Raw genomic sequence first — 11,798 nt, 5'->3', positions numbered from 1 at the left:
AAGAGTAAACATTCACATTACAACAGGTACTTATAAAGTGGGCTTTGCCCGCTCGTCCGCCTTGCAAGACAGATTCAAGTTCACTGTTTACATTTTACCGGGCGCTTTGTAAACAATACAAGGTTACTTTTAGTCTTGTTTTGCTTGTGTAGAGGACAAGCGTCCCCTCCTCAGCTTGGCAGCCTCTCCCCTAACTCTCAGCGCCTGGAGCCTCGGCAGGAAACAAAACCCAAAACAAAACACAAAAATCTCCGCGGAAGCCGGGGAGGCCGGGCCGCAACCCCGGGAAGCTGCGGTCTGCCCAGCCCCTGCCGGATGGGCGGAGGCTAGTGGGGTAGGAAGATTAGTGGCTCCTTTTCGCAGCAGTTTTCCAAGACGTAAAGAGATCCGGCCCTCAGCCGTGCCGCTGCAGCCCTCCGGTGCGGGGGGTGGTGGTGGTGGGGGGGATCTGTTCCAGGAAACCTCTGAGGCAGTTTCTCCTGTGTTGAAACTACGACAGAGTTCGGAGCACCGCCGATCCCCGAGAGAAGGAAGACGCGCTTTTCTCGGCGAAGGCGGGAGGCAGGATTTTCCCCGCCGGTTGCACGGGAGGAGGTTTCGGGGGCGCAGGGACGGGGCGGCGTGGCTCAGGTGAACGCTGCCATCCCTTGTTGTCGGGGCGAGGACATCTCCCACGCGCCTCCCGGCCCATCTGCAAGTTTGTGTTTTGTCTCCTGGGTCCAAAACAAAGTACTCTTGGGGGAGGGACGGTTGGCTGAAGGTGAAAGGGACAAGTTAGGGTGGCAGCCCCAGGTCGGGGAGGGCCGGGCAGGTGGGATCCGGGGAAGGCGAGTGAGGAGGTGGGGAGGGGAGCGGGAGGGGGCGCCGGCTTCTGCGGGTCAGTGCACCGCCACCGAGTGCAAGGCGGAGGCCGGGCTGGTGAGCGTTTCGCTGGGGGTGGCGGGGCTGCTTTGGCTGGTGGCTGTTTGCGAGGACGTGGGGCTGAGCGAGGGCGGCGAGTTCGAGAGCAAGGTGGGGATGGGCGCAGGCAGCGCGGGCAGCGCGGGCACGGCGGCCGGCGTGGGCTTAATGGGCACGGGGATGGCAGGCAGCGTCTGGCCAGCTGCATGGCACAGCGGCTTCAGCGGCACGCCGTAGGCGCTGTAGTCGCCACTCGCCATGGAGATGGGGGTGGCCGAGTCGATCATGCCCGCGGAGCCATACACGTGTGGCCAGCCTGTGCCCAGCGAGCTGCCCATGGTAGTCAACTGGTTGGGGAGCGGGTAGGCAGCGGGCACGGGCTGCATGGCGGAGAAGGCGAGCCCCCCGGGCATCTTGTATTCCCGCGCGATGATGTTCTCGATGGCGAAGGGGTGCTTGAAGCCTGAAGGCTGCGCCACGCCGCCCAGGTTGTAGGCGGCCGCGGGCATCTGCGGCAGGTGCGTGCCCGAGGCCGCGAGCGCGCTGAGCCGGAGCTTGGCCTGCTGCTGCAGGTACTGCGCCGCGTCTGCGGGCTTGCTGGGCGCCAGGTGGTCGGACTTAAGCACCTTGAAGCGCTTGCGGCGCCGCAGGAAGCTGCCGTTCTCGAACATGTCCCCGCAGCTGGGGTGCAGCGCCCAGAAGCTGCCCTTGCCCGGCTGGTCGGGCCGCCGCGGGATCTTGATGAAGCAGTCGTTGAAGGACAGGTTGTGGCGCAGGCTGTTTTGCCAGCGCTGCGTGTTCTCCCTGTAGTAGGGGAAGCGGTCCATGATGAACTTGTAGATCTCGCTCAGCGGAAGCATCTTCTCGGGCGAGCTCTGGATGGCCATGGCGGTCAGCGAGATGTACGAGTAGGGCGGCTTCTGGTCGCTGTACGTGTTGCGGCCGGGCCGAGGCATCTTCTTGCTCGCCCTCCTCTTGCTCTGGGTCCGCGCGGGCCGGCGGACTGCTCGGATCTGGGAAGGGGCGAGGTAATGGGGGGAGGTAGCATGGATGCACACAGACACCGCGAGGTCGGCCAGGCCGAGTAACAGACTTCGCGGGTGGGGGGTAGGGGCTGGGGCGCTGGATCAGCCGGCGCCCGCGCTCTTTCGCCGGCAACTTTGCGCTTTAAGTGGGACCCAGCCAGGGGGCGCAGGAGGGGAAGCCGGCGAGCGGCGCGAGGGTGGTAGGGAAGTAAGTCGGGCCTGGAGTAAGGACTGGGGGCAGGGACGGAACAGAGAGCTGCTCACCTTAAAGTTGTTACAAGTTGTGCGTCCGCATCCAGGATGGCGCCGCAGCTCGCCTCGTCCCTTCCGGCTCGCAGCCCGCGCGCAGCGTCCGGGCCGGGTTGGACTCCGCCCGAAGCCGGGCTCTAGAGCTCAGCCCCGCAGCGTCCCGCGCCGCCCGGTCCGCGGCGCTCCTGGCCCTGCGTCCTGCGGGCGGCCGAGCTCGGCTGCGGAGTCCCGGCGCGACGGTGGCAGCGGCGGCCTCGGGGCTCCGGAGGGCGCTGCTGTGGGCTCCGAGGCTCGGCTGAGCTAGGTGGCTGCCTCCATGTCCTCCCTCGAACCATCTGATAGTTTTAAGCGGTGACAGGAGCAGAAAAGACCCCTGTAGCGGCGCTTCATTAATGTGCCACTTCTTAGCTATCATATGACAATCGCCTTGGGAGGAGGAGGAAGAGGAGGGGGAGCGGGGGCTGCAGAGGGAGGGGACTGAGCGAGAGGGGAGAGCCTGGCCAGCTCTGGTTTCTTTCACACCTATTTACATGGACACCTTGGCCAATAGGAATCACTTCCAGCTCCAGACTGGGCGAGGGGGAAGAGCCTCGGCCACTGGCGGGGAGCGGGACGCGCCGGCCGGTGTGCGCCGTGTGAAGGTATGAGGAGGCGGTGGCCGCGGAGCAGGGAGCCAGGCGACCACTCACGTTCGCAGCCGGAGCTGCCGCGCAGATGATGTTTGACATGGAAATTGCTTGGCTGGGGTATTCTGTTTCCTCCGCATTGTACCGGGTTTGTATTGTTAGCTAACTTCAGGCACGGCTTTTCCCCGATGCCGACCTTTTCCTGCGCTTGGCACTACACGGGGTTGGTTGCATGGGTTATTATAATGAAACATACCCTTCCCCCCCAGTCCTCCAAGAGTCAAGTCGAAGTTTGATTTGATCTTCCTAGGCTGCTACTTTGACTCTCTGCACAGTTGGGTATGTAGCTGTACAAAAATGATGAGGTTTTAAAAAATACTTACAAAATGTGATGAGACATCCTCACGTAAGAGCCCATTTTTAAAATCTAAATGTATTGGCCAAATTTTTAAAAAATTAAGATAGTAGATCTGGGTGAAGAGTCAAGGTCTTTGCTTTAAAAGTCCCCCAGAAATTTGGTTGGACGCAAGATGGAGGCTTAGGGACCCGTTGGGGCAAACGGTGTGCGGACCTGGAGAGGACCTAAGTTCGTTTGACACACTTTATCACCAGATAAACCTCAGGGTCGCTTGCTTTTCCCAGGGGGTTTGAAATTTTAAGAGTCGGGAGTTTCCTGAAAGTTTGCATTTTACAGCCGGAACTCCACCCCACCCCCCTCCCTGACGCCCCCCACCCTCGTTTAGGGTTCGGGGTGCCTAGAAAAAGCTACCTGCGGTCCCACTGAAACACCAGTGTACCTTTTAAGACTTGCAAGGAACCAGTGAGTTTTTCCTTTTGGGGGGGTGGGGGATGTGCCTCGGGTCACTCCGCCTGGTGAGGGCAGCCGGCTCCCTTCTGATCGGATCCGCTTTGGGAGGGTTAAATGAATCATCATTATTATCATTATCCTCATCGTCGCCGTCGTCGTCATCATCATCAAATTGCTATGAAATAAATAGTCGATTCCGCCTGCATGCATGCAGTCTACGAGTAGACGCCAGGAGTTCCCACGGGTTTCTGCACATTTCTCAGACTTGTTTATGGTTCTAAAAAAAAATTTCATTTTACCGCGTTGTTAAAAACTCAAAACCTACAGCCCACACAGAATCATCTTCAAAGTCCAGAAATGTGAGAACTTTTTTTTTCTTTGCTGGAAGAGGTGGTGGTGGTGGGGAGTTCTGCGTGTGAAGTTTCAATACTTTAAGTGATATTAGATATTAGATATTAGATATTAGTGGAGCTGTTTGGGGTTAGCGTAAAAATCCTTCAGAGCGCGCGCGCGCACGCACACACACACGCACACACACACACAACTTGCACACGCGCACACACACAACTTCATTAACCACAGTTTCAGAGGTGGTCAATAACTCACCAAAACGTAACTTAAACACGATGAATTTAGGAGATTAAACAATTTCATTAATATTGAAATGCCTCCTGCGTCTGGGCTGCCTTGCTTTAGATGCAAGGGCACGTTTTTCAATATTAACAGAAGTGCTTGAAGAAAAGAATAATGTCACCTTCTTAATTCGGAAAAAATAACCAGAGGGAGGAGGTGGGTGTGAGGGGTTGGGGGAGGGACGTTGACCTATCCCTGGGGGCATGGCTCGGGAAGGGGAGATAAATGTGTTGCCCTTCTCCGCAGATAAACCAGTTGAACTCCGGTGGAACCTCGGCCGAGCTTCGGCCGGAGGCAGCCGTACTGGTTCCAGCTGCGTGCGCTTCAGCTCCTAGCGAGGTGCGGCGTTTGGGGGGCTACTTGGTGCGGCCGGAGTCCGCTCGGGTCCGGGGGTGGGAGGAGCTAGGGGCTCCAAAGAGCCCGGGAGCCTGAGGAATCGTGATGAGGAATAGAGACAAGGCTTGTGTTTCCCGGAATGGAAAGGTGCTGTCCAGGCTACGGCTGGCCTCGAACCTACAAAACGCAGAGTTCCTATGGACAAGGTGGGAGCGCTCCTGGGTAGGAAAGGTGCCAGCGCAGAAGCCCCCCAAGGATTTTTAGTGTCCTCTTAGCACATATGTGCATCAGTTCATACTGATATGTAGAGAGAGATAAACTATTATGGGTGGTTGGATTCGGGATGTCGAACTACAGGAGTGAAAGGTCTCCGTTTCCCCAGCGACAGCCAGGAGGATTCTTTTTCACCCGGTATGGTGCGTGTTGAGGGTGGGGAATCGGGAGAGAGAGGCGTTTTCTTATTTTAACAATTGGCATTTTGTTGCTTTGCAAAGGGTCATTGTATGCCTGTCGAAATCATTGCTCAGAGTAAACAGAAGATTAACTAAATTGTAAGAGTGGAAACGTTCGGGTTAAAAAAAAAAACAAAACCCAAGTTGGAATAAATCTTTGTTTGTCTCCTCTGGAAAGTTGTCACCCCCAAGTTTGCAACGTGTGACAATACAAGTAAGAATTTTTAAGGTTTGGCTAGGGTGCGGATAGGAGTTTAGGCACGTTCTGCATGCCCAGGGTTAATTAAGTAAACCCAACTTAACAGCACAAGTTTGCCTTGGATGGGGAGAGAAGTTGTGGGATGCGCATTTAAAACTTGTGCTTTGCTACAAAGTTTTATCTTGGTTCCTGCTGGAGATCTACAAAGCCCAGGGGCGGGAGGGAGGATTTGGATGCTATTTACAGCATTTTAAGACTGGTATTATGAAAAGGAGGAGGGAAGGAGCACTTTCCAGAAATCTTGAAAAGTGCATCAGAGTCTATTGTACAGAACCCAAAGCAAACAGAAGCTTGAGGTTGGGGGGGGAGGCACATCCGACCCGGAGGCTTAGGAAGTTGTTGGGAAAACTGTATAAAATACACATAAGTCAATTATACCCATGTGCAAACCAAATGGAAATCTCTTTCGTGCAATAGCCATTCATCGCCTCCGCGGAGCCCACCACCGACCACCTTTCTGCTTGGAGAGTTCGCAATAGCCTCTTTTCCCACAAGCTGGACCACACACGGCTACAGATTTCGTAATAATTTATGCTAATTTCCCTCCATAAATCCACAATTCGCTTCAGTGGCACCCGGGCTGCTGGAGGGAGTAAAAAGGAGACAGAGGGGTGACAAATACAATATTGATTTTGATTCCTTCTGTTGTCAAGCAGGTGTGTGTGTGCGTGAAGGGTGGGGCTGGGACTTGGGGGCGGGGGCTCCGGGAGAGGAAAACCTTCCCCAGCCCCTGCCAGCCCCTCCATGCACACTCCAGAAAATAACGTGCCCTGGTTTGTTAATATTTACCAAACGTTGACGGGAGGTGGAGGGAAAGTACCCGGCAGCTTCCGAAGGTTTCCTAGGTGCCAAGAAAAAAAAAAAAAATACCCGTCGTCCCCACTAGGAAAGCGAAATAACCCTGCGCTGTCTGGAGCGGTTCGGCGGAGGCCCTTTGCCCGGTCCTTCCCCTTGCGTCCCGGGAGTCTCCCTCTTCTCTCCCGCGCTCGCCTCTGAGCTCTCCCTCTCTCTCCCGGCTCTTTCCCCTCGCCTATCTCACCCCTGTCCTGTACTCCTCTTCGCTTCACTTTTCTTGTGTCCCCTCCACGTTTTCATCTCCTCTGCCAAGTTGGCAGTGAAGTGTGCTGGGGGCAGAGGGTCGAGGGCTGGCCCACTGTGGATGTCCAGGTTTCAGGCCGGGTTTCGGGGCCGTGCGGGTCTCCTCGGCCCGGCCCCGCCCCTCCAGGCCGCCTCCCGCGCCTGCCCGGGTGCGGCGCTCGCTCCGGGAACCCGCGCCAACGCCCTGCGCCGCTTTGTCCCATCAGTCCTTCTTCGCCAAATCTGCACTTTGGTGGCGTGAAACGACTTAGCTTTCTTTTCAAAAGGATTTTGTTCCCGGGGTGTTCAGCACTAAAATAAACTACCTCAGCCTGTCAGCGGTCAATTAAAAAAAATCGCGGTCATGAGTGTCCGGAAGGCTGTTTGTCCTCGGAATCTGCGCGCCTCCCCCGCCAACCCCCCAGCACCACACGGCCTGGCTCTGACGTTCTGGATCTCAGGACCAGAGGGAACCCGCGCGGCGAGTTCTGTCCTGGGGGCACCGCATGGCACCGACTTGCTGGTTCCAAAGCCGCAGATCCTGGCACCCGGCTGGGCGCGTGTCGGGGGAAACCTATCTGCCACGACTCTCCCATGACTGCCCCAGGAGTTTGAGCCCCCTCTTCCAGGCCACTGGGACCCAGTCTGGCGGGAAATCAAACTGCCCAAGGGAGAGAGGCGGGGGAGGGGACACACTTTGCGCTCTGGTGCTTGTCACCAACCGGCAGTGAAAGGACTCCATACCCACCAGGACTCCGAACAACCCCCATCCCCCCCAGCCAGCGCCCCCTGCACCATGCTGCTAAAAGAGCACACTTTTTCCAACTAGTAGGAAAGAATGTCTGCCAGGGAACTTGGAAGCCGTCTATTTCATCAGTTGGTGACTGGGCTACCATGAGAGTTGGATCTTAACTCTTAACAAAGAGATTGGAAACAACTTTTGATGAGAAGTATATTGCCTATAATCAGTTCTCCCCTCCTGGCCCAAACTAACTGGGTTCTAAGAAAGGCAAGAGTCTCCACCTCCTGCTCACTCTTTACTCCCATCCAAACCCGGGGCTTGACCTCAAGGCGACTGTCCCCTCCTGAGTCCGCACTAGGAGAACTTGCTCACAGATGGGTAGGGCCTCTGGTTGTAGCTGGGCACTTGGAGTTAAATCTGTGTTTTGCTTGGGGTTAAGGGAATGGCAACACCCAGACACACTTTAAGAGTGTATCTCAAGCAGCTGCTGCAATTTGGAGAATATGGAAGGCCCAGTTTGCCCTCCATCATATGCCTAAAAATGAACTGTGGCCAGAGTCCAGTGCTAGTCCTGCTTGACGCCCCCACCATCCCCAAGAAGTGCCTCCTCCACCCCCATAGTGAGCAGGCAATTTCAATGCCTGTGAAAACAACTCTTTCCCTGCTCAGCACAATGCTCTCTCTTTGGAATCTTTGCTAAATACCGTTTGATGTTTGCTTGGCTGTGGATTTTTTTCTGAGACTTCGAGGCTTTAAAATCTTAGTTTCCAAATCAAATCCCTCCTTTGCACAAACAATCGCATAGCTTTAAATTGGGCATTACCAAGTCCACAAATGTATTTGTCTAAAAAGTTATTTGCAAAAGGTTGGTGGAAGGATTTTTGTTGTAGCTAAACCCTCCCCGTAAGTTTTGCTCTGCACTGTGTGAAATAGAAGAAGCAATTCACATCTATTATTATTATCGGAGGAAATATTGCTAAAGCCACCTTGGTATTGAAGGGATTAACTTGCTTTTCTCCCAGCCCCTAACTCTGGGGTTAAGACAGCAGTAGATCAACTGTATAATGTGTGCACTGTTCGCTCATTTGTACAAGCAGAACAAAGGTTGGACTAAGCCAAATTGCATTGCACTTGTGAACCGAGTCCCAATGTGAAGTATCTTTTACAGCGGGGGGAATGAGAACAATTTCGTGTATGTCTAAAAGGGAATAACAAAGCCACTTTCTTGAGCATCTCAAAGTGAAGTAGCGAGGCGTGACATTCCCAGGGTGAGAAGGGACAAAAGCAGGGTCAGGGAGATGAAAAAGAGAATCAAACAGCCACTTTCACATGTCTGCCCTCAACTGCTGCACCTCTCCATAATAGGAAACAAATGTTGTAAAAGGGGGGATTGCTCCTATTCATTCAAAATAGCAAATGATAGCTAAACAACATTGTCAAAACTGAATCAACTTCTGTGCAGTACCACCCAGAAAAAGGTATTGTGTTTTGTTTAATAGCGGGGTGGAGCAAAGGGTCTTTTTAAAGGGGGAGTAGGGAGAGAAAAATCACCCTATGCTTTTCATATCAATTTTCTTTGTCAAAAACTGTTGGTTTGCTCAAAAAAAATTTAAAAGAAAATAGTATCTTTGGCTGGGCACCCACCCTTAAAATGTTATTCTGAGGGGAGGAATTTTGGAAAAGCAGAAACAGAAAGGTGATTTTTAGCTTTATAAAGTGTTTTAAAGCTTCCAATCAGTGAGAAAACGGTTTTAAGTTCCTTCCAATGTATTATTTGGAAAAAATAAGATACTGATCGCCATAGGATATTAAGGGAAATCCTGGAAAGTAGGCTAAAATGCACTTTGCTCATAATTTGAATAAAACCCATGGGAGGAGGTCCTACAGACATCTGAAATGTAGAATATTTTGCATCTATAATATATATTTTTTGGTGCACCCTCCTGCTTTAATTTGTTTTGAACCGGATAACCTGTAGATCTTAAGCCTTAAAACCCAGCGCTTCTGCTTTGTTTGTTCAGGCTGACCGGGGAGGAGAGCTTAACCAGGGTGGACGTGTGCAGTATGTGTTTTCTTAATGGTAGAAGCAGGTTTCGCCGAAGACCACAACAGCCTTCCGATGTAATAACTCGCTGTGTTCCTGGAAAGGTTAAAACTATTTGATGATGATTCATCTCTCTTTCTCTCTCCTTCTCTCTCCCTCTCTCTCTCTCTCTCTCTCTCTCTCTTTCTCTTTCTCTCGGCTTTTTGTTTTCTTGTTTCCATGAGTCCCCCGCAGAGCTGCCACCCACAAAGCGGGTTTGAAAAAGAAAGAGAGAAAAGAAAGAAAGCGGCTGATCCTTACTGGCCTCCGCGGACTAAGAATGGCCAGGGGGCGGGGCTTGCCGGGGCCTGCCGCGCGGTTAGCTGCTCGCCGCCCCTGCGCGGCCCGGCCTTCGGCTCTTCTAGGGCTCACCTGGAACTGGGGCTTTGCTTCTCCAGTCCGAGCGCAAGGTGCTGGCCCCCCGCGGCGCACCCTGGCACTCAGCGGGTCCTTGCTTTGGGCGCTCAAACAGCACCAGGGCTCAGTTTGCTGACCCTTGGTGGGTTACAGTTAACTGACACCGCTTGTCAGTAGGGGGACACCAGGTTGTCCCGAGGGCTTACCGACGCCCCAGAGATAGATCTATGCCCCTGGTGTCCTTCCCTCTCTCTCTCTCCTTACCCTTTCCTCGTCCTCCCCACCCGGGTTCTCTCTTTCCTTTCCCTCTCTACCCTTGTCCCTTCCCCCCCACCCGCCCCCAGCTTCCAGTTTTAATTCCGCAGCGGTGTGGACACCAGATTTTAGGTCCGAAAACTAACTCCGGGCATTCCCAGCAGCGCGGTCTGTCCCGGATCCGCAGGGCATTTCTTTCTTTACCCAGCCCGCCTAACCGAAAGAAAGGAGGGAAAGAAGGAAAAAAGAGAGGGAGGGAGGGAGGAAGCTGGAAACAGAAAACCCAAACACCCCCTGTCCCGCATCCCTGGCACAGCTGCGCGGCGCAGCGCTGGGCCACTCCGGGTGCGTGGGAAGAGTGGGATAAATCCTTAACCCGACCTTCGTGGGACCCGTGCAGTTTTTAGTGGACTTTGGCGCTTACAGGTGTGGCTCACACCGTTCGCTGCCCAAACACAAGCGACTCCCCCCGCCACACACACACAAGCTTCCCCTACATTTATTTTTATTTGTATTGGGAAAGAATTTTGGAAATATATATTTACATTAAAATGTTCATAAATTTAAAGTAACTGTTAAGTCTGCAGTGCCACTTGTCTCTTAAAGTGCCTTCCCATCTCCATCTTTGGGTAAATCTAGGAACACCGAGTATTTAATGATTCCAGGAAGGCCGATCCAGCAGGTGGTTTTCTTAGGCGCGGATAACCGTTTGTTTATACGGCCACAGCAATGTGATTGGCGGAGCTGAGGGCTTCCCTTCACTGGGAGGCTGGCTTTTCTTCCCGCGCCGGCAGTAAACAAAACTTCTCACCCCCGAAAGTAGCGAGTTTATACTCTTTAACGGGCGCTCCCGAATATCTGGAGCTTGGGGAGGATATCCATCTTTCCGTTCCGCCCTTCCATCCTCTTTTAGCCGATTTTTTACTTGCAAAGAAAAGAAAAGCTACACACAAGCGGGGTAAAATAGATGAACCATACGGGGTGAGACAGTTGCTTCCCTTTCCATACAAGTCTTTTACCCTGTTTCAAAAGGACGGAGGGAGCCATGGGCCTCATAGGTTCCCCAGATTTTCGGTAATTGTTAGCAACTTAGGTTTTCCTTTGCGTCCGCTTCCCTGCGACCTGTTGATGACTCGGAGCCGCAGAGCGCAGAGCTCCGCGTCGAAGTTGGTTATGTAAACTGCTTGTGTATTTCACATTATCATCGCGCTGTCTGGAGGCAATGTAGATTTTCTAAAGATCTAATGAATAAACAACCAGCAACTGCTGGCGGTGTAATTTACATTGTTAATGCCTACATGTGTATAATAAATATGCATTTGTATGCCTTCAAATAAACTCTTTTTAGTCTCTAACCTGTGGTGATTTTTTTTCCCCCCAAAAAGGGGGGGTGGGCTCGTCTTTCCCAGGAACGAGAGTTTATTTCACTCGCAGGGTCTGGTGAAAATGGCTCTGCGGTGGAGCCCAGAGACAGGGTCCGCAGCCTGGGTGTCCTTCCCGCCGGCCGAGGAAAGCTCGGCTGGAATGCGCCCCGGCACTGGACTCTCCAAGAAAGAGATATTGCTCCCAGGAGCTTCGCTGAGAGGTTTTGGAGACCGCAGCGCTTCCTGAGGGAGTGGGGCCCGGGAGAGAGAGGACAGTATCATTCTCAGGATCCAGGCATCCTCCCCCGAGCCGTGGCCCTCCCCCAGAGAGAAGTGCCGGAGACTTCTCTTAGATCGCAGCCTAGGTTAGGAGAGTTGGGGCGGCTGCGGCATCAGCTACCCCTGGAAAAAGTTTCCCTAGGAATTTCCGGACCGACGATGTTTCCCCACGTGTCCGCACGCAGACAGCATTTCAGACCAGCCAGGGGACCGCAGAGAGGAAAGAAAAGGCCCTGGGCCGGGGTCCTGGACTCTCTGCCCATCGGCCACTTGCTCCGGAAGGGCAACATCGCGAGCTCAGCAGCAGCACCGACGCACCTAGGAGCCACGGCCTCCCGAGCCGCCGGGTTCGG

At 53.7% G+C, this 11,798-nt stretch overlaps 1 protein-coding gene across 1 annotated transcript; it reads right to left on the bottom strand.

Moving 5' to 3' along the window:
• Nucleotides 1–660: 660 nt before the first annotated feature.
• FOXB1 (forkhead box B1) lies at nt 661–2,603 on the bottom strand. The gene is made up of 2 exons (XM_012658049.1): nt 2,190–2,603; nt 661–1,913 (listed from the first exon to the last, which is right to left on the bottom strand). Exon 2 carries the CDS (start codon nt 1,854–1,856, stop codon nt 879–881), a length of 978 nt encoding a protein of 325 aa, XP_012513503.1. The 5' UTR covers nt 1,857–1,913; nt 2,190–2,603; the 3' UTR covers nt 661–878.
• Nucleotides 2,604–11,798: the final 9,195 nt, after the last annotated feature.

Source organism: Propithecus coquereli, unplaced genomic scaffold, assembly GCF_000956105.1.
Source record: "Propithecus coquereli isolate 6110/MARCELLA unplaced genomic scaffold, Pcoq_1.0 Scaffold57, whole genome shotgun sequence".
Lineage (NCBI taxonomy): Eukaryota > Metazoa > Chordata > Mammalia > Primates > Indriidae > Propithecus > Propithecus coquereli.
Note: the sequence above shows the minus strand (reverse complement) of the source record. Positions and strands in the feature narration are given on the sequence as shown.

Coding starts and splice junctions, on each gene's coding strand:
- FOXB1 (XM_012658049.1), bottom strand. CDS start 1,856: ATGCCTCGGCCCGGCCGCAACACGTACAGCGACCAGAAGCCGCCCTAC.